We start from the raw sequence: 22731 nt of genomic DNA, 5'->3' as shown, positions 1-22731 counted from the left end.
CCTGCAGGACAGGGGCTGCTCTCCTGTATGAGTGGAGACATGACTGGGAAACTCCCTCTGCAGTGCCATTTTGAAAACAAATTTGGCTGTCTCTTGGTGGGCAGGAGTAGTAGCTGTGCTGCCCTCCTGGAGATAGGGTGGTTGGCTTAATTTGTTGTCAAGAAGAGGGCAGTTGGATCCAAACTGCAGGACTCATCTTCCTGGAAGGAATAATGTGTTTAGTGGCTTGAGCTCTCCTTGAGTGCATCTGCAGTACTTTGAAGGACTCCCTAAAAACTCATACTTTTCTTAATGAAAACAGGAAAATGGCCAAATTTAGATGAATCTGTAGTTCTGAGAGACTAGTAGAGTGCACGTGTAACAGTCACTAGTGCAGAGAGTATGCCTGGTGCTGTTTGCTAGCAGCAGTATGGATACAGTATTCCGTGCTTTATGTCCACTAAGCATCTCTGAAAGCTTATTTTGCTTTAGGAGCTGTGCGTTAGTATCTGAAGGCAGGCTTGATCTCTAAGCTTTGTCTTCCCTGTCGTCTAACCTTGAGTTGGGGAATCACGAATCTCTAATCTTGTTTCAGCATGATTGCTCTGCAGAGCTGCAGTCAGATTCTCTGCGCTTGCTGCCGCTCCCTCTCCCTGTATAAATGCTGCTCCTTGCTCATGTCGTGAGGCAGGATTTCTGTATGCCTGCCTCATGCCTTGCTCTACCATTCTCTGCTTTTGTTCTTAAGGTATCCTGGCTGGATAAGGAGCAAATAAAAATGTTCTTTCAGGGCCTCAAATATTTACTTCATTTGATGACCATGGTCATGCTTCTGCTCACCCATGGAGCAGCAGTCACCTTTATAAGAGCAGGTAATCCTTACCTAGCATGACTCCTGAGAGGAGGTTCATGTTCCCTAGGTCACTTCTTCCTTGGGAAAGCAGTAACTGCTGCTTGTTGCAAATAGAAAAAAATGTGTGAGCACAGGTTCATTGACTGCACTGGTGCCTTGTCTTGTGTGTATTGAGCCATGGGGTTTCTGAGGGATGTAGGTGCTACTGGCAGCATTCATATATGGGTGGCCCTTCGCAAGCCTTCAGAGGAAAGTCTGTTTTTTTTAGTCCATGAAGTTGTGTACCACTGAGTGTATTCATCATCTTATGACGTGTGTGTTGTACATATGATGAGCTGTGAATTGGGCTGTGCGAAGCATTGTGGGACAAAGCAGTTAGGTGGTGGTAAGGTTTAGAGAATGAGCTGCATCTATTGACAGCTAGTCTGGTGGGGGCAGCTACAGTGGATCCTGTGCATCTTTGTCCTAAATTTAAGATATCCTTGTAGGAGCTCAAAGATATGTGAGCAAATTCGTAGTGGAAGTTGTGAAATGTTTTCACCATATAGGAAGCAAAATTCTGACATAGTCTTTCAGATAAAAGATGATGTACTGACCTAAAGCAGAGATTCTGATTCACACAAGTGGTAAGGGTAACACTGCAACTGAAAATGTCAATGGGTAATCTGAGTTCTTGTGCCATTGATTTGTTAGTGTATATGCAATAGTAACTGAAAGGTCTTGAATCTGTTCTGTATTTGCCATAGTGTACTTAATAACACGTTTTAGGACTTTTAGTTACTTGTACAATTCTGTATTTAAATACCTATGATTTTATAGAGTAATATATGTTGTTTTTCCTCTGCCTTCTGAGAATGTGCTGAACATGGCAAACAGTGCTCCAAAAGACACTGATACCTGTTAGGGAACAGTGAGTTAGGGTTTTGAAAGGCTTTCTTCTCCTCTCAAAGCTGGTGGTTTGGTAGCATTGCTGCGCTTTCTGCTGTAACACGTGTCAGAACACTTTCCATTATTGAAAGGAGAAAAGATCTAAGATCCTCCTGGTCTTTTTTTATACCCTTCCTATGGCATTTCCTACAGACAAAGATCAAATGACATAAATTTGTTGCTTGCTTTGTTGGGTGGCATGTATAAATGAGAGTATTTGTTAATTCACTTTTATGTGGATAATAACTATTAAGTGAATAGCATTTGATTGCTGGGAGCTGGAGTTGTTAACAGAAGTCATCTCTCACTTATTTGTTCTGGTGAAGTAGAAGGCTTGATGTCAATACAACACAAACAAATATGTCTGTGTTCATTGTGCAAATTCATTTCAGGTTCACATTCCAGTGAGATCAGCCATATCTTTGCATGTGTTTCCCCTCAGTGCTCTGGCTACCACTGAAGCTAACAGCATAAAATACAGATCTGTTGAGTAATATACAAAATATGTTTGTTGCTTTTCTATTTAGTGCTTGCATGTATCTTCACCCTGACCCCCCTGGTTTTGCAAAAGACAGATTCTGTTGGATGGTGGGTGCATAGATCTGTGTTTTGAGTGCCAGTGGCTGTGGAGTTAGGAGAATGAGAGTAGGGATTGAAGCTCAGTAGGTCCTATAAACAGGAAACATTTGGATTGTCTGGTACTTCTGTGTTAAGCATGCCTGACTTCAGAATTGGAACTCTTATTACTTAATTGCACCGTGAAAACGTGTTGTGTTGTGTGGGAATATTTAACTGCAGAGCTTGGGAGAAGTTGTTTTCATTTTCAAGATAAAACCACTGTGATATTCAAGTATTTTGTTTGGGGACCTAGATACTGCACTGGAAGTTCTTTGCCCGTTTATACCTTATTCTATATCCAATGCCTTGATGGATTTTTAAGTGGTGTACACTGTTGGCTATCATCAGGGGAAGATGAGTGTTGACTTCTTTGCCTGAAATCAGTGAGTGCCTTGCTACCAGCTTCCATTCAGACCAACTTTAATTCAGCTGACTCCCACACAAGCTTCCTGGGCATTCTTCTCACTTCTCTTCAGGAAAGAGCAGATGGCTGAAGTGGGAAGCTACTACAGCTCGTCTGACTACTGAGTAAATGTGGATAGTCACACTTAGGAGCTGGTGCAGCTTTCTTGTGCAGACAATAACTAATTCCTACTCTGCTTGCTTTGCCTTCTTTAAGCTTTGCCAACTGCAGTCTGTTTGGAACTTCTTTGCCGAAGGCAGTCTGTAGAAGAAACAGAATTTGAAGGATTAATCTACACTTGGAGTTAAACTGGCTTCAACACGTCAAGGTGATAGTTAAAACTGAATTAAATTGGTGCAGCTTCGGTATGTAGCCAGAGTAGTTAAAACTGCAACGCTTGGCTTCCGAACAGAAGATAGATATGAATGTGAAAACTGTAAGTGTGCAAGAGTTAACAAAACCTCTTTTTATCATCTTCCCTGTCGCATTCATATGCAGGTAATCCAAAATATGGAGGAAGATAAGATAGTTGAACCTTGATTTCTGTGGTGTTTGTCTAGCTAGTTGCCTTCACCCCGCCTTCTCCATTACATTCAGAACATCAGATGGAGTATTGGTCTCTGCCTAGGAGGTACCTGTTTGGGCAGCCTTCCTGATCCAGCCAGCCTTTGAAGAGCTGCAGATACTTTCCTAAGTCCGTGCCTTATGGAGCATACGCTCTCATCTACAGTTCAGCTAAAGGCTGAACAACTAGTGGTGTCATAAAACTCAGAATACTTAGAAATGCTGAACTTGCATAAAACTTTTAAGTCCGCAAATTTTGAACTGGAGGGAGGGGAAACCGCCCACAAGTGCTGGGTGGAGGAGCTGTACTTCAGACACCTTGTTTACTGTAGAAGGAGAGAAACAACTCATTTCAAAAGGTCACTCAAGTCAAATATCATTCAGTCCGGGTCAACTTAAAATACGTCCAGTTGTTGTTCTAAGAGTAACAGGGAGTGGTGCTGGTGCTTGTTTTCTTGTCTCTGTGCTCTTGTTCCATAATTTTGTTGAAACAGCAATGATCTGTGTGATAGTGCATAATATGAAACCTAAGATGAACAATGCAGAAATGGAAGCGTGGTAGTCCTAGAACTGAAGGGCTGTACCATCTTGCAGGGCTATAATGCCCTGTGGCTAAATGGATGTCACGGTATTGACACAACTGAGGTTACAGGCAGGTGGGCTCCTGTGAATGTATTCTTGATTTCTTCTGCAAGGCCTCGTTCCATTGTTTGGACCAATGCTTGACCTTTCTAAATTTGGATTTCTATCTATAGCAAAGCTTACTCACACTTGCCTAATTATAGTTGAAGAGGAACTGGCAAAGCAGTGTGACATACTCGCATGACCTTCTTAATACTTTTCACAGGGGCTGACAATGCAGCAGGTAGAAATGATCACTAGCCATCACATCCTGTGTGTGCAGTGTATGTTAGCATTCTGGCTGTACTATTGTGTATCTTCACCATACTGGAACTATGATGTCTTGCAAATAAACTTTGAAACCAGGGAAGGGATAGATGAATGTGTGTATACCTTCATGTAGGGTCATCTGTAAATCTAGCTTGAGTCAGGAATGTTACTGGATCTATTCCTACACTGTTACTGTGTTGTTGACTGGCCATTCAAGCTACAATAGGACCTTTGCTGGCAGCTTCATCACTTGTTATTAGTCTGCTTATTTATAGCTAACAGCAGAGAAACTGAAATGGTTACAGCATTTCCTAGCTGTTATTACTCAAACAGAAGTATTCTGGCTGCTGTTTGCATTCCAACTGTTTTGGGTGATCTGCAGTGACTAATCAAGCTATCTGCAAACAGTTTCTCTTTGCTGCCGTGGGGGGAAGCTGCTGCTAGATGCAGTGCTGGCCACACACCTCACTTGGCTGTGCTCAGGTACAGTTGAGCTTGGGAATTGAACCAGTGTTCCCAGTTCAGTTTTCTGAACCATTAAACCCTACTATTTGAGGCATGCCTTGGTTCAGGGCTAAGCAGAAGAAGCATTAAACAAGCTGTTCTGATCTGTCCAAGGGCAGCCAGATAAGTAGAGTGTGTTCTGTAGCCACTTAAAAGAGAGCAGAGATGGATAAAGGAGTGGAAAGCTGCATGTGTAAGGACGTTGAGATGTAGGAATTGGAGCTGATGGGAATAAGTAGATGAGAGAAGGAGGTGATGCTGAATGTGCTTGCTCAAACTGTATTTGGGAGAAGTGGATTGTGGATGAAGGAGTTATTGTTTAGTGAGTAAACTGAGGTGATCAGCTGCTGGTGTAAGCCCTGGAATAATCTGTCAAACTAATGGCATGTTGAGTCACTCGGTGATTCTCAGCGTGTGGAAAAGAATCCTAGAAAGACTTGAGGCTTGACACAGATCCCAGTCCGCCCACAGGTGAAAAAACTCTAGATGCAACTGACTGCTTTGGTCAGTCAGACTTGCTGGTGGCAAGACACCACAGTCACAGGGATCAGAAAACTCCTGGAGAGTCTTAAACAGATGTCTCAAAGCAGAAGACATTCTGTCCGTGTCATAAAATCATTGTTTTATTGAATTCTTACAGGTTTTAGGATGCTTTTTATTTTACTATGTACTTAAACCAGTTCTCAACTTAGTTTCAGTTGTCATAACGGAGTTTTTTTTCAATTAAATGATTTTTAGAAATCTCTTAAGCCACAAAGCTTTGAAACTAGCATAGCAGGCCAGAAAACGAGCATGAGAAGAGATGCTGAATGTGATTCTTGAAGCAACTATTATGCCCATAACTCTTTCTCTACATGGAAAGGATAGTGTGAGCTTCCGGAGAGACCTTTAATAAAATTTCAAGTTGTAAGCCTATTCCAGAGACTTTGTGTCTCTTGGCTGGAATAAGTACTTCAGTAGCCTGCTAATGAACACTTAATGGCAGTTATTTCTGTGAAGCAGCTAATGGATATCCATCTTTCTTTCCTAGTGGTCACAGGAGCTACTGATGGGATTGGAAAAGCCTATGCAGAAGAGGTAAGAATTCTTGTTGTTTGGAACTGTCTTGATCCTTGGCAAGATTTCAAGCAGCTGGCCTTGTCCCTTCATCTTGTTTTAACATATATATGCGGAGATTGAGGTCTTTTATGTTGCTTCCCTCAGGTGACTAGTTGAAAGTCAAATCTCTTTTGTTTTATCTGTGACTTCTTCTGTCTTCAGCAGTGACCTTGTCCTTCAGTTTTTACTTTTACTGTAATTATTTTCACATACCTCAACCCTTGGAATTTTCTCTTGGTGTTTCCAGACATTGGCTAGCTGGCATTTCTAGCTGTCCGCACTGTGTTCCAATCATTCCCTTGGGCCTATGAAGTCTCTGAATCTTGGGCTTTACCTCTATCCCTTTTACTGTGCTTTTCCTCTTGATGGGTATGCGGGTTCCACATATGGCACTATAGTGTATTGTTTTAAGAGAGAAAGTGCCTGTTAGTATGGGGCAATTTAACCTATAAGCCCAGAGAACATCATGACAAATAGTGCTGACTACAGCAACTTGTCGCAAAAATAACTTTCAGCTTCAGCATCGGTATCAAAGTGTGCCTGTTTATACTCATTTTTGTCTTCTCTGAAACACTCGTGTGGTTGTATGAGGTAATGATCTGTTCTGCAGGGCCCACAGGCCTCGTTAAGGGCAGTCCTCACCCTTCAGACTCCACTTCCATCCCTGTGTGCCCTGCCATGAGCACCCCTTCCCCCAGGCTCCTTCCTGCTTTGCGGATAGGAGCACCCAGCCCTGCTAAGGGGGGAAGCTGATGTCAGGAGCACCTGATTCTTGTGCAGGGCTGACAGCTCCTACATGCCAAATTATGCCAGTTACATGGCCCTGAAGCAAATTATGCAACACTTAAATAACTGCCTAGAGCAAGTGCAAGGAGGTTGTTGTGCCCAGGGCATAGTACTATTGGGAGGAAGCCCTCTGATGTGTGATGTGCCCCCCTGAGTGCTGTGGGATGTTGGTTTCAGGCTCTGTATGTTAGGTTATCAGGTGAGTGAAACTACAGCTTTGCTTTATGTTCTGCTGATGTCTAGTCTGCCTTTGAACGCAGCTATGTGCTGCTGGCAGACCCCTGTTACATGTGCCCCTAGTAGGAGAGCTGATTTGCAAGTATGAGACCCTGATGGGAAACATGGGCTGTTTCAGCTTTTTTGCTGGTGTCACAGTAGGCACAGAGCTCCCCAAAGGGTACAGTGATTCTTGGGCTAATAGAATAAGATATATTTTCCCCTTTGGATGTTTAAGTGGGTAATGGATGTTTAATTACATCAAGTGAAGAGAGAGTGAAATATGAAATACCTTGAAAGACTTCTCAGTTTTTCAGTTAACTCCAGGTATGTCTGTGTCATGGTCTTCCGAAGACTGACATCAGAGACTTGACTTTCTACTAGGAATTTTTTTCAGGTTATTATAAATGACACTGGCACACACAGCTGCTTGGGCACTCACAGCTGTGAATATAATCACACAGATTATTTCCTTCTCTTTGGAGGAGTTAGAGAAATGCAACTGTTGAGATTTCTTCAAAAGTTTGGTACCATCTCTGGTTATTCATGGGAGACTGTTAGAAGTTAGTGAATTCCCTGGTTGTATTCTGCTTTGGTTACTCTCCTTCTTTTCCAAGCAATAAGCTGCTTTTACACTTTTCATTCGTGTAGTAATAAGATCTTTATTCCTTGCTCAACATCAATATCCTTTTCTTGACTAAGCTGATCCTTCCTGATCACTAGTGATCTGCTAAATGCAAGTGCTCTTCTCTGCCCGAATAATGCTTGCCTTTGGTTCCAAAGGGGTGCACTTTCTTTCTTTCTTGTTTTTTTTTTAATAAGGGTATACTTAGGATTATTTATTGCCCCACTGTTGCTGTACTCCTGATTAGCAAAAGCAAACATCAGAAATTTCATCTTGGATGATAAACTACAGGTTGTGATCCAGTTGAGTGCGTGATGATGCATATCTGCATCTCTTTAGTACTGCTCATGCTGTACTTGCTCTAACAAGAGCTCCAACTCTGCTTTTGGGAGAGATGTCAATCACATTCCTTTCTTTCTTTGAGAGAAGGAGTTTTAACAGCAGCTATGTTTTGCTATCAAAGTAGAAAATGTGGTAGGTACTAACATTGGATTTATGGAAATTAGACACCTACATCCACCAACTCAATTTAGAACGATGACTTTTGCTTGCATCAATTAATCCTTAAGCTGCAGGAGCATCTTCCCATTGTGCTGCTCTAGATTAGTTTTTGTGATTATTTTAAGGTCCTCTCATTCAGCATTTTCATCTCGATGGGGTCATTGGCCAAAGACCTAAGTTTAATGGCAGGTTATTTACAATGCAACTGGATCTTCTTTATTCCTTACATGAAAAATGTCATCAGTTACCAGAACCTCAGAGGATGATTTTTTCACTTTGTACAGCTGTGATTTTTTTTCAATTCACTGGGCCTCTTTCAGTGAATATTCAGAGACTCAGCAGAACTCTATCAGGTTACATCAGTATGATACCCATTCCTAGTTACAAGTTGTTTCTTGGACATTTTTCATGCTCTGTACTTAAATGGTTCGTCTTGCCATTTGGTTTCTATTTCCAGATTTGGGATGAGCTTCTCAGTTCTTTAGTATCATGGCAGCAATTTCTCTCAAGTTGCTTTTGTGGTGGAAGTTCTCAGATTTGCTGGGAGTCTGCTAACTTGATGTAGCGATGTGACTTTACTTGATCTGCTTTTGGACCAGTACATTTCTGTAAGCTAAAGTACCTGCATAAAGCAATCTGTGAACCTGAAGCTCACTGCTGACAGAAAGCAAGCTGTGTGTCAGCAGTCTAGAGTTTGTGCCCATGAGGAGCAGCTGTAGGGCTTTCCTGCCCCTTGGTACCTCAGCTGTTTCACAGATAACAGATTATTGTCAGAGATACTTCTAGGTAAACCTTTTGCCTTTTCTTTCTTGATCCAGTGGAATGAGAGGAAGTTATCTTAATCCCTTCTCTTCCCACCATCTCCAAAGCCTCCTGGTCGACTTTACAAAAAAAAACAAAACTGTTCCAGTAAGCTAACTACCTCTAACAATAGGATACAGTGTTTTTACTTTTCACTGGAATAGGCATTTGCAACAGAAAGATGGTTTATTTCCCAATGCTGGGTAATTCAGGTATGTAGTTGTCTTTCTGCAGTCTGTTAAATTGTTAGATACCATTATGAACACGCAGAGTTAAGTCTGATTTGATGACCAGGATACAGTCTGAATTTGCACAGATAACTTCCCAAAGGGGACTATATGAGTGAGTTAACCTTTATTACCTATGAATAGTACAAAGTAAAAGTAGAGACTGAGTTCTTCCTAAGTAAGCTTTCCTAAGGAAAGAAGCATTGAGTAGTTTTGCAGTGCAGGTGTTGAAGTGACCCTGGATATCTTAACTGGGCATTTTGAGCTTAATTGTGGATAATAGCTTCTTCGGAAGGACTTTTGGAAGTGTGGAAAGACTGTAAAATACCTGCTGTTGGTCTCCTACTGTATACATGTGTTTATACACCTGTGTGGGATGACAAAGAGGATATCATGTTTTCCATGAGGCAAATAAATTAAAAAGTACATGCAAGAGCTTGTCCCGATTTTCCTCTCCATATCTCTATGTGAAACTGTAACTCTTCAAACTTGCTGGTTATTGTAACAATATTCGGCGAATCCCTGCAGTAATTAGAATGCTGATTTGGAAGTGATTTATGATCATCCTTATGTCTTCTGTTTTTGTTTTTTCAGTTGGCAAGACGTGGAATGAAAGTGGCTCTAATCAGTCGGTCAAAAGAAAAGTTGGACCAAGTTGCTGGTGAAATAAGTGAGTTGAAAACTTCTTCCTTACATTTCACATATGTGCTTATAAACAAAATAAATGTGGTTGCATGTTAATTTCTTATAGGCTGATATTTTCTCAATTAGAGTTGTATATAAGATCTTGTGCACAGCTTGACTATTACAGGCATAAGTGATAAAGGCCCTACTAAATAATTGTGCACATGTTCCTCTTTATCTTCGGAGCACAGTAGGATTTAATTCTGGTGATGAGGCATTGGAACAAGTTGTCCAGAGAGGTTGTGGATGCCCCATCATTGGGGCAGGTTGAATGGGGCCTTTGATAGTCTGATCCTAGTGACTGGCAGCCCTGCCCAGGGCAGGGGGATTGGAACTGGGTGATCTTAAGGTCCCTTCTAACCTAAGACATTCTATGGTAGGATTCTATGATTATGTACTTCTAGAACAGTTAGTCTTGCATAAGAGCTGCCTGCCAGATCAGGCTAAAATACCACTGATTGTCGTGATAGGCATCTCGAATGATAATAAGGAGAAGAACACATAGCCTTACTTCACCTGAATGTGACCTCAGCTTGAAGCAAGTGTGATGGCAGGGGTTTTAACCATAAACATGGTTTCTTCATTCCTTATGTTATTCATTGTATAACAAAGCATACAGATTTATTGTGGGTATGAGTGATTGCTTCCCTCTTGGTTCTCCAATTTCGTTTTATTTTGGATAAACTACTCAAAGATCATTGTAAAGAGCTGTGGGCTCTATTAGGGTAACAGATGTTCATAGTAATATGGGGAATGAGTTAATGTGCAAGTTAAAGAGCCTATGCTAGGGATTCTTCATTCAGTAAGCATGTAGTAAGTGGTTTGATATAAGAATAAGAGAGTAACTTAAGTGTTCCAATCACAAATGTAAAATCAATATTTCTATGGGGTCAGTTTCCTCATGTCTCTTGCAGACAAAGTATAACCATAACGCACAAAATTTCTTATTGTAATCTACATCTCTTATTAAAACAGATTTAATGCAAATTTATTAGTTTATGCACAGTATGTCTAGATAAAAGGAGAAATGTAGCCTTGTGTGTAGAGCTTTTTGATAAGCAGGAGTGGGAGTCATGTATTATAAAGCAATGTTTCTCAGCATAACGATGTTGGATAATGAAGGCTTTAAGATCCTTCTTCTGTGTTTCTTGTTTTGCTTAGACTTTCCTAAAGTGGTTTCTGTATATAATACAGGTAACTGTGTGAGCTGGTCTCTTTCAGAGGTCATAACAGACTTAAACCAAAGTAATACAGTGAAAATTTCCACTGAATTTGTTAGTGACACCACTTTACTACGAAGTGTACAGACTGTCTTGCACTAAGCACTAGTGGACTGCTTTGTCTAATGATAACTAGATCACTTAGGGACTTCAGTTTGTTTATTGATGACTATTTTTCTAGTTTGCTGAGAAAATAGGGCATACAGGTCTCTTTAAATTAGTTTAAATGTCACTTTATGTAACATTAATGTCCATTGTAAGATGGCATATGAAACTGTTTTCTAGAGAGAAAAATGTGTGTCTATTTAGATGGTAAAGAGCATCCTTATTATAACTCAGATGGTGTCGGATCCTACCTTCTAGTTACTTCTTAGTTTTGTCCCTGTTCATTAGTATCCTGCATTTAAGAATGTCACTGCAGTGTCTGATCATACCTCTGATACACTAATCTTGTCAACAGTCACAGGGTAAATACAGCTGTACAGGTATTGCTGCTGTGAGTATCGTGTCCCGTGTGAGTACTGAAGCATATTGCAAATAATGAAGTTGCAGCTACAGTCTTTTTGGTGTTAACTGCAGCAGCTGGGTAATAGCTTGCTGTGCACATAGGCACATAGTCACATTTCTTACTACGCTCTATACAGGTATTTTCCTAAGTAAAAACTGAATTGCTAGAAGTTATCTACAAATATCTTGTTCTAAAAACAAATGCTTTCTTAAGCATGAAGTGACAGGCTTCCTGAAAGTGGTCATAACCCTTTCTGAACCAGTCTGGAAATCTTTTTCTCCCTGGGACTTGAGCATGATGCTGACAAGACAGATAAATCTACTTCTTTGAGCTTTCAACACTGAAATGATGGCTGCTGAGAGAGTTTTTCAGATTAGGGGAAAAAAAAAAGTACATCTACTTTTGTAGAGCCGCCTGTAATACATAATTACTGTTAGGCCTCACCCAAACATTTTTCAGCTTTCTTTCCTAAGCGATTCTGAAATGAGATGACTCATATTGGGTTTTCAGAACATTCTTTTGACAACACTGAGCTACTGAAATGTATACCTTGTTCATTGTAGCATATGCTAAAGGATTAGGATAGTCTGCATAATCAAGCAAATCTGAATAGTGCTTTCAGATCCTAACTGGCTTTAGCTGGACAGCAGTTTCTTCTACCCAGGCTCATGTTGTCTCTGCGGTTTGTTCAGATGTTGTCATGTATAAGAGGGGCATGTATGTTTTTGTTTTCTTTCTTTCTTCCCCTTTTTTTTTTTTTTATTTAAGCACTAACTCTGTAACTACTTGGATATTTCCCTCACAGGTTCCTAAGGTAGCTTTACACTTATACATGATGGTCCTGCAGAACTTAGTTTGATCGTGTCAAGTATGATCCTTAATCACTTGGAGGAAGAATGGCTGTTTAGCTCTGGATAATCACAGTTCTTTGTATTGTGTGAGCTATGTGTGTTTTCTGTTCCTTCCTCATTTTCACTGATCAGAGTCCTGCTGATTCTAGCAAAGGGTTAGATGCCTTCTGCCACAATGAGAGGGTTTTTGAGGATCAGCTACATTTATTCTTTTCAGATGAATCTTTTCTTGTGCTCTTTGAATATACTTAGATTAGGAGTGACATGTGTGTACAAAATGCAAGTTGCATAAGCACCATCATAAGAGAAGTGCTGATAAGTCTTTTTGAATGGTAAATGCTAGATGACCTGGATGTGATTTTGTGTGTGCATGCACACATTAAATGGGCTATGGTGGTGTTATAAGAAAGCCAAACAGTCTGAACTTATAATTCAATTTGAGCAATGAAAATTAGTAGATGAATTACAAGCAGTTAGTCTTTGAATTTGTTTGTAGAATGCTTAGGTGCTGTAGGATTTCCAACAAAAAGGAAATCCTCCTTTGTGTTTCCAGAGAAATAGGGCTTAAATCAAAGAATGAAGAAAGGATTTTGAAAATTGTTTTCAGTGATTGTGGACTGCCTCTCTTGGAGTTGCACAGTTTTGTTAGTCAAAAAGCGTCATCTACAAACACTTGACTTTCTAGATTTGCTCTGTGAAGTTCTTGGTCTAGTTTAGTTCGCAGTACATCACTATTTCGCCACCTTTTTAAGGTGTCTGTTGTATTATGCTGCTAAACACTTTCAAGTGTTCAGAAAAAAACCACCACCTTTCTGTGAATGGAGTCAATCCTTTGAGCACCTTATAATGACTGTTCCCTCGCTTGCTGTTTTCAGCAATGAGTATGGCCCAAACCATCTTGGGTGCTCAGTGCCAGCAAGTTGATTCAAGAGGCGTCGTAGATTTGCAAGCTGGAAAACTTCAGTTATTGCACTTTTGCCAGCAGGTATGTTCTGAGCAGATTTGGAAAGAACTCCGAAGAAACTTGCTTCTTAGGGGCTGAAATATGAAGAATGTAGTGAAAACTAGCCAAGGGGAGAGCGCTGGAAAGACAGTTTTCCTTTATAGACATTTGTCAAAAGAAGAATTTGGTCTTATTGTACATTGTTAGCTGGTGGCTGACCGGGACAGGCAGTGGAGTTGTGCATGTGCTGTGTGAAGGCAAGAAAAAGCAACTCATTGTCATTCTGTCTGTAATACTATTCAACAGTTACTGTGCAAAACACTATTGGTTTTCTTCCTGAAGCCACTCATTTTTAGAATTATCTTGCTTTTGCTACATATGTCACGGCAAACCTTCTATTAAAATTCAAATCTGCACTTGATGACTATTTACTTATCACATAGTGTTCCTGAAGTTGCTTAACCATCTTGAACTCTACTATGATCCAGACACTTCAGCTGCATCATAAACTGAGAGCTTTCATCTTTAGAAATGGGATCTATCGTGCTCACACTACCCTTTGGTGTGACTGCAAGTAAGCATGAGGAAGAAATGGAATGTGGTGCCAAAACCAGAAACATTCCTTCTCTGTTTCTTAAGCAAATGGCTCACACTGCTCGTTTTTTCCTTTGTAACAAAATTATGAGTGACACTCTGAAGCAGACTTGATGCTGACAACTTTGCTCATGCCTGAAGTGTTATGGTGGTCTCCTGATACAAATGGCCAATGACCTGCTATGGCAAATCTGTCCTTTGCAGGATTTCTTCCAGGTAGTGGCTCAGTGGCTACCTACCTTGGAGTACTTTGTCAGCTTATCTCTGCCTTGTCTCCTGAGTTTCCTCTCTCTGCCCTTGTACATCCTACCCACCAGCTCTGAGACGTAAGGAAGAATGTTTGAACTTTATAGAGGAGGCTGTAGAGCAGACATACTTGATCTGAGGAAGGGGACATAATGATCTTACTTTCCTTGCATGGGGATTGACAGGGTTCACTTTTCTGAGCTTAACTTGACGGCTAACTGTGTCTGGCAGTTATTCTGACCTTTTATGATCTACTTCAAGGTAAATTAGTGTTTGCAGCCTTCCATCATTTGAGCTGGCTTTGACTTGTTATACTGTACTTTCCAATGTTTCTTGGACTTTACAGAATTGCTTCAAATATTTTTAAACTTGTTTTAATGCACTGAGCAACATTTAACATGTTCTAGACTAAGAATCTTTGAATTCAGAATGAATTCTTGGTCTTCATTTTGGGGAGGAAGTTTCACTGTGATGGATTAAAAATAGTTTCCCATGCTGTGCAGGTGACTGTCAGCACGCAGCGTAACGGACTACTCTGTCAGTGCTGCTTTTAAGACTGAAAACCAACTTAAGGAATTTTAGCAGGCATATTGTGTGATGTGTATGGTAATAAGTGGACAGTACTTCTTCACACGTGGCAATAGTGAGTTCCAGAACTGTAAATGTGCTGACCATGAACCGTATGGTGAGGATGTTACTCTGCAGTGTTTTCTGTGTTGACCACTTTGAAACCCATTCCTTCATTCCCAAAGAAGAAAATCTGTAAAGATGACTTAAATGTGAACTAGGTGCTTTGGGTCTCCTTTACTGAATATAAATTATAGCCAAAGTAGCCTCTTCCACTCCCTTAGATACTGTGTACGTTGTGTCTGTGGGGTCAGGAGTAATTCAGTGTCCCACAGATACCTTGAGCCATGATGTTTTAGGTGCTACATAATTGAATTGAAGGTGTAGGTGACTTGCTCAGGATTTAGGAAATCCGAACTGAAGAGGGAAGAGAAATTGGTCATCCTGGCAAATATTTGGATCACTGCTGCTTCCACTTCGTAGCAGTGCCCTGGGAGAAAAGCTTGCATTTTTTGTAATGCACAGAAACTTAATGACTGTCTCTACTTAAACAAACAAAAAAGTTACATCTGCTTTTTGGCATCCACAGAAGTGTAACTCTTGTGCTGCTCTCTAGGCCGTTAGGCACCTTGTTAACACAAAAGTTGCAATGTATTGCTTTCAGCATAATGTAGACTTAGTATTACATGGAAAATGAGGATGAGATCATTTTCACAGATGATGTATATTGCAGATCTGTCTTAAGGCTATTGGTAGAAATCTGGTTGCCTGGGGGATGTAAAATTGGGACTTCTAAGAGTCTCTGACCCAAGGAGAGCACTGGGTGATCCACGCAGCGTTGTCTCCTTCTACAGCTTTGCTCTACAAGTGGCATTTTTTATCCAGTTGACTTCCAATACGCCAACCCCTTTATGTCTGTTAAAGCTGTAAAAATCTGTAGCTCTGCTTAGGAAGTGCTGATGGTCACTTCTATGTTTTCCAGGAATGTGCTGTGGTGAGGGAAAGAATTAATGCTAGTTACTAGAGCACAGAGAGAGGTGACTTAGTTGATCTCTTTTTCACTACAGATTCTTTAGAAAAAAAATCCCTGAATATGAACAATAAATAATGTTAAGATGGTTCGACTAATGAGTACGCATGTGCTGTGCTTGCTGCAAGTTCTCTTAGCATGTGCCTCGCTTCCAGAGCTCAACTGGGTGCTGTGCTGCTTTCTGTATTTTATGCAATTACTCGACTAATTAACAATGTATGTTCCGTTGCAACTAACACTTTGGAGAACCCTGTAGTATGTGCTTTCAAGTTCTGGACATTTGATTACACTTTTTTCAGTGGATGCCAAGCCCAGATGAAATTTTCAGAGACTTAATAACACTTGGCTGCGAAGTTGCTGGTTTCAGTCTGACTCAAATGTCCCAAAGCTGCCTTGGGAGCAAGGGCAGATTGTCTTGCATCTTGGGTCATATCTCCTGCATTATCCACAGATGCACTGCAGCGAGCTGGATGAAAGAATGTGTGCAGTGAGCATCCGCTGTGCATGCAGACGTAGCACTGCCAATGGCAACTGCTGGCATGGCTTGGCTGCACAGCCCCAGCCATTCACGTGTGCAGCTGCTTCCAGGCTGCCTGGGCTATGCTTTTAGTTAGCTTGTATTTAGGGCAAGCTTAATTTAGGAAAACTTACAGTATTGAGCATAAAATTTGAGTGAATGGGTTCATTGATTCGTCCTTGTGTGTTGCTAAGAATGTTTTTCTGACTTGATAAGTGTATCTTAGAGACAATAATATATAGTAGAGGTAGAGTATGAGGAGCAAACAGAGGCAAGTGTTAATAAAGTGTGTTTCCTTCGCGTGTTTTCTAGTAAAAGTATTGTTCATACAAATTAAAAACTTCAATGTTCCTTATGGCTCAAAGGTTTGTGCACTATGACTTTAGAGAGCCATGTTCAGCTGTCTCTTTCAAAGCTCTAAAGTGAGGAATCGATTTGTATATATGTACTGAAACTTGAAGCTGTTTAACATGTTTTTAACTTTTTAAATAAGGTCTGATATTTCTTACCTATTCTACACTTTTATGTGATTAGATTAATTTTAAGGTATTTACTGTTTTTGAAGGACATTGTACACATCCTGTGCAATTAGTGTTCTATACAAGGAATTCCCTGGTAGCATTGCTTCTGAAATAGAGTGAGAGGAGTCTAGATCTATTCTTTAGTAGTCGATCAAATGTGTATGCACACGTGCTTGTAAAATGTGTTTTTACATAGCAAATTATGTTAAATTGTAGGTAGGCTTCTCATTGTGCTATTCAGAAATGGATACACTGTGATGTTCCTGCATAAGGACTTCTGCAAAGCTGGGTGCAAACAGAGCTTTCTTTTAGGTATGGTTTAATTCAACTTTTTATTATGCCTTCGGTGGCCAGTACTGTGCATCAGAGTTTTATTGAGCTCTGTGACTTATTGTAGGACTTCTGTTTGGATAACTAACTGTTGCTGTCCTTTTGATCACCCACATTCTCTTCCACTGGGTCCCTGTGCAGCATCTCTCTGGATTAGGGTCAGCAGTGACTGATGCCCGTCTTCTGGGCTGGTCTTACTGCCACTTCCACAAAAATGAGTAGTGTGGTCCATCCTTCAAGAGAAGGACTGACACAGCATCACAAATGGGATGATCCATCTCTTCTGATTTGGCCTTTTTGATATTCAGTATATTAGTGGACTTGGTAACTGAAACATGAGTGAAATGCAGGTAGCAAAAGAGCCCAGGGTCTTTGCTTTTCTCTGTCTGTGCTCCTGTGGTCTCATTCCTGAATGCTGTTGCAAGTTCTTCAGGGTTTTTGTTGTTTCCCCCCACCGCCTCCAAATAAATGTCTCTATGTGCCTTTGGTAGTCCTGTATTACACTGCAACTGATTTTTGTATCCCACTTCAAAGCATCTTACTCAATGAAGTCCATGGTACTGAGAAGCATAGAGCCATCATTAACAGCATGTTTCTTGCAATCTTAAGTCCCTGCAAAATGATCAGAAAAAGTGAGCTCTTGTTATATCAGGCAGATGTTAAGAGCATTCTATATGACACATATTATCAACAATTTGTACAGCAGCCTGCTATTCCCTGTCATAGTATTTGATGGTCTTTCTGCAAGACAGATTCAGTGCATACTTGGTGTTCTGTCTGTGAACTTTTAAAGTCCCAGACTTCATGCATTCCACAAATGGATGGATCTCCTTTACTAAACAGCTAAACGCTGTAGAGCTATCTGCAGCCATTCCAGTCTTTAATTCTTTTTCCTATCTGCTCTGCATAGACACAGCACTAAAAAGCAGGAAGTTTTACTTTCACTGCTTTATTTCTCACAGTTTATCAAAATATTAATGAGCTGTTACTAGAGACTGGATTCTGGATCAGTGCGAGTCTTGCCACTGCCATGCCATTGAAAATATGGGGTCTTTATTTGTGAATGTGGTTGAATCAGTTCACTCTTAACCAATTTTTTCTTACTTGTATGCTGAAGAGTGGAGAGCTATTTCTTTTCTCCTGCCACTCCTTTGCTTGCTTCTTTGGCCATTCAGAACCTAAAGATCAAGTGAAACTACATTTCTGTTTTTGCAGGCAGTTTCTTTACCGCATCACTATGATGGCAGTATTTCTATCAGTCTCTGAATGTAAGCAGATGAGATGTTTCACTTCTAGCAAAAGGTTTTTAATGTATTTTTCCTGAGCTTGAAATAATTGTTCCCCATACCTACTTACAGTGTGGACCTCATATGACTGATCCTGAACCTTTCTCTTATAAAGCTGACTGGATTTGTTTCAACATATGTAGCATAAATTCAAGCTCCCTTAAGGCAGACACTTTGAAAGCATCAGTGCAAGTACTAATGTTATTTTTTAGGGACAGTCACCTTTGAGCTTCCCTGTTTCTCTGCAGGATTTGTGACTGCAGACCCCATTAACACTGATACTGCCTCTGTCATGCCAACAGTGCTGCTTCTCCTGACCACCAGGCTGCCGTCTCCTTTCATTTGCATCAAAGTTCATGAGACTGCTTCTCTGAGAGAGCCTTCTTTAAAGCTCAGTTTATTTGGGTGTCAAAACTTTACTTCCTTAGGATTTTTCAAGATGTTAAACAATATGTCAGTTTGGTGGGGAGGGAAAGCTACTGCCTTGAGTTGCTTAAACTTCCAAAAGAATGAAATTGGAGAAAAGCTTACCTCCTAGTTACTTTCAAATTCTTTATTAGCCTGTATTTAGGGCATAGATAGCTGTAGTTAGAAACTACTAACTACCATTTTTCAATTCCAGCATTATGTTTGTTTTCTGGTGCTCTAGGTGCAAGATGGTGCCACATTGCCTGACTTTTTTCAGTAATAAAGGTCTGCCCCAGTTTGCTTAATCATTTAGATGCATTTAGATTTCCCTGCATAGCAAGACACTAGATGCATTTATCTGTAAATTACTCTGTCTGGCCTTTGGAGTTACCTAAAAATAGATAATAGTGTTTGCTTCTCTTAGTGAGGTTGTAACTAACTGTTCTGCAGATGAGCAACCAGGCAGGCTGTGTCTTTTCAAATGTCGCTTGGGATGGTTCTGGTGTGGTTCTTGCCATGGACTTTTCCTTTCTCTGCCAAGTATGCTTTTAACAAATACCCTTAAGTTGACAACTTACTTTCTGATTTTCATACATCAGATTAAGTCTCAAAAAAGTTTGTCAGAACTTCCACAAATTTCAGTTTGCATACAGACATTGTCTAAAAAGAGGGCTTTAGGAAGGCTGTTGAGATCTGGTCACGTGGTTAATGCGTTGTGTCTTTGCAAGCAGTGTGTGTACTTAGTGTGTTGAAGTTTAGCATAGTGAGCATGGCTTAGAAGGAACACGGAGGACAGATGTGGCTCTTCTGTTTGCTGTCTCCATCCCGCCATCCTTAGGCTTGTGAAGTTCAGTAGTGTTAAGATTTGTAAAAGGTATAAGAGGCAGATTCAAATTCTGGAGAACCTAGATGATGTCACAAGGAAATCTGACATGCAGAGGGAACTGAGAAGGCTGAGAAGAATGTAAGTACATTTTAACATCTTAATGTCCTCTGGCTCAAGATTGAGGAGTAAGGAATGTATGTAATCTTTTCAGTGATGCTACGCTGATGTGGTTGCTATCAACCAACCCATAATGACAGAAATGGGGAGGAAAAATGTGGTTGTGTGGAACGACTGAGAAAGAAGAGATGGCTGTTCATAAATTTAATATTGTATAAGGTGATCGTTATGAATCCAGGTACACTACCTTGAAATTTGATCAATTCTGCTCATGACAGGTTCAAAAACAAAACCATGGCAACTTTGCACATGGTGTATTTGTTTGTAGTGTTACCTTTGTTTTCAATGCAGCTGTTTTTCTGTAGGTATTGGTCTTGATGATGCCTATGACTTTGTATTCTGTTTTTTGATTACTATTTGTATCATTTAATGAATCCATACCAATAACTTCTACAAAATTTTGTTTTGCTTTTTTGTCCTATACAACATTTGTATCACCTGATTCAAGTAACAGGTACATGCTCTGCCTCAGAAAGGTATGTCTGAGAAGTACTGTGCAGAAGCCCTCATTGCTGGCTGATGAGATTTAAAAGCTAGTTTTAGGCTTTCACATCAAATAGGGAGGAGTGTCTCTGAGTGTTTCTGGGTGGTCCAGCGGAGGAGGATGCGATCTTTAGGTGTGCACTTGTCTCAAACATCTTTTGACTCGCTGTCTTTAACATTCTTCTCTGCTTTGAGTCTTTGCCTCCTATTATGTATCCTTGAAATAGTTAAGTCAGCAAAGGTTCCGTGTTAGAAAAAGGCTTCATGTTATTAGGTACACAAATAGTGTTGTGGCTGGTGTCCACTTGGTATATACCAAGGAGATCACCCCCACAAGAATTATCTGGTATGTAAAGTCTCAGTGAGAACTGGGGCTGCTCCTTATTACTTGCCTAGTTTGGAATCAGCTGTTTGATGCAGTGATGCTGTTAGAGCCTTTAATTAGAGTGGTTTCTTCTTGTAGTCTCTTCCTGTATGAGCTTGCCTACTGGACTAGCTCATCATATTTCCAGCAAACAGCAGGCTATTTTCAGACCTCTTATTGTAGAGACTCCTTGTGAGTCAAGATGTTGGACAGGAAGACAGTACTCATTACAGGAATCATGAACTAGTTTAAGATTTGTTTCTAGGTTCTGGGCTGGCTTTTTGTAAGGTTGCTTCTTCATGTAGTTCCTGCTCAGACCCTGCCATGTCCTCATTCTGCTGACTGGTTCAACCTTCCCACAGCCATGAAGGTGTTTTGTTATGGCTTTACGGTCAACAGCTTATTTCCCAAATGACAGTGTTTGCTGAGGGTCCTGCATGCTCTTATCAGGCTACAGAGATACCGTTGTTCTTCATTGGTCTCTTACTGAATCACCACAAGTCTTGGCTAAGGTAATACAAGTTCCATAAATAAGCTGGAGAAGTCCAAGTTTAGGCTAAAAACTTCCATTTGTAGGGTCGAGGCTGTTCTCAATTGAGATATTTAGTAAATGAGCATGGAGAAAGTTATTAAAACACTGATGTGTCAGATCTGAGAAATACGGACCTACTGAGCTACCTTTCCTATCCCTGAGACCATATGCCTAGGTGATGACTGACTGCTGCAGAACTATTGATAACATGATGGGTTATATTCAGTCCTTTGCTAAAAAGCATTTGAAGTACCAGGTTTGGAGATGGAACATCAGATTCGCTTGTCAATAAATCATTGAGAATGCTGGACATGCAGGCACCTGTTATCAGATGTTTCAGATATTCTGGTTGCCGACTGCAAAAAATGGTTTGCTATCCTCCTTTAATTCCTTGTCGCTCCTGAGAACCTCCAGGTCTTCAAGTGGGAAGCTCCCTTACTGAGCTCAGTTCTTCTCTTCCTGGATGGAGAGAGTCCAGTTGCTGCTGGGCATCCTGGGTGAGAATGTAGCTTCCTGCTGCTTTCTCTGTTACACTTCATCTCAGTCTCTTTGGGAGATGAAACAAAGTTCTGTTGTCGTTTCTAGCTCAGCTGTTGGAGAGCATCTTATTCCTGCTTAGGGTGAAGAAAGCTCGGTTTTCCACTGTTCATAGCACACCTCTTCTCCCCTGCAACCTGTGTCCTGACCGCTGGTATGAGCTTATGCAGAAATGACCTAATGCTGTTTGCATCACTGTTTGACAGAGCCATTTAATCAGATGAACCTGCTAGTCTTTTCTCTGGGCAAGTGGCTCATCCCATCCCATCTGTTGCAGGCTGAGGGGCAGAGCATGGGCTCCACCAAAGTTACACAATGCCTGGGCTGCTGATGCAGAATGGAGAGGCAGTGTCAGGCTGTTGCACGGGAGTCTGCTGGGGAGGGAAGTCTGAGTAATGGCAGTGAGAACTGCAGAGGCTATGTCCTCTGGCCGTACCAGGAGACTTCTGCTCTTTGCATGTTCCATACATTCTGCTACCTGCTGTCAGTGCCCAAAGGGTGCTGTATGTTTTTATACAGGGCTCTCGCTCAACTGCCTTACACGTAATGGCGTTAGCTACTGTTCTGAAGGCTTGAGGAAGGGGTCTTACGTGAGCTGCAGTGTGAGGACTTCATTTTTTTTATTTACAGTATTAGGTCTTAAGGTTGTTTTGTCTTATCCCTTCTCAGTATCTGTAGAGTTTTCAAAAGCTTTAGAGGGTGAATCAGTAACGATCCTAATGAGGAGTGCTTAGTTAGAAGGGTCATAATAACAGAGCAAATCAGGGAGGGCGGTGTTTGGGCCCTTTAAACAACATGCACGTTGCACAGCATTTGAATGGCCGTGAAGACAGCTGCAGATACTGTACAACAGCTAAAAATGGCATGTGTATGGATGTGTTCTGCTTTGGTTTTGCCTGACCCGTCTCCCAGACGTATTTGATGTTCCTATAATGCTGCCTTTAATTCAGTGTCCTGTAAGAATTCGAATGTGTATGTTAAATATTAGAACAGCTGTGCCTAAAAATAGAATCGTTCCCCCCTCCCCCCAGTGCTGAACTTGATTTTCTTCTGACGCGATCACAAGACTGCTGCTGCAGTAGGGGCTTAATGCTATTTACGTCGTCATTTGACA

At 40.9% G+C, this 22731-nt stretch overlaps 1 protein-coding gene across 1 annotated transcript in view; it reads left to right on the top strand.

Annotated features, from left to right (window-relative positions):
* Positions 1 to 22731, top strand: part of HSD17B12 (hydroxysteroid 17-beta dehydrogenase 12) — a 69944-nt gene that overhangs the window by 16858 nt on the left and 30355 nt on the right. The window contains 2 exon segments of the mRNA XM_065754953.1: positions 5770 to 5816; positions 9588 to 9663. Coding sequence (XP_065611025.1) covers positions 5770 to 5816; positions 9588 to 9663 — 123 coding nt within the window.

The sequence above is a fragment of the Cyrtonyx montezumae genome, unplaced genomic scaffold, assembly GCF_038088225.1.
Source record: "Cyrtonyx montezumae isolate F1298 unplaced genomic scaffold, pur_monq_1.0 scaffold_10, whole genome shotgun sequence".
Taxonomy (NCBI): Eukaryota; Metazoa; Chordata; class Aves; order Galliformes; family Odontophoridae; genus Cyrtonyx; species Cyrtonyx montezumae.
The sequence above is the reverse complement of the archived record's forward strand: the minus strand, read 5'-3'. Positions and strand labels throughout refer to the sequence as shown.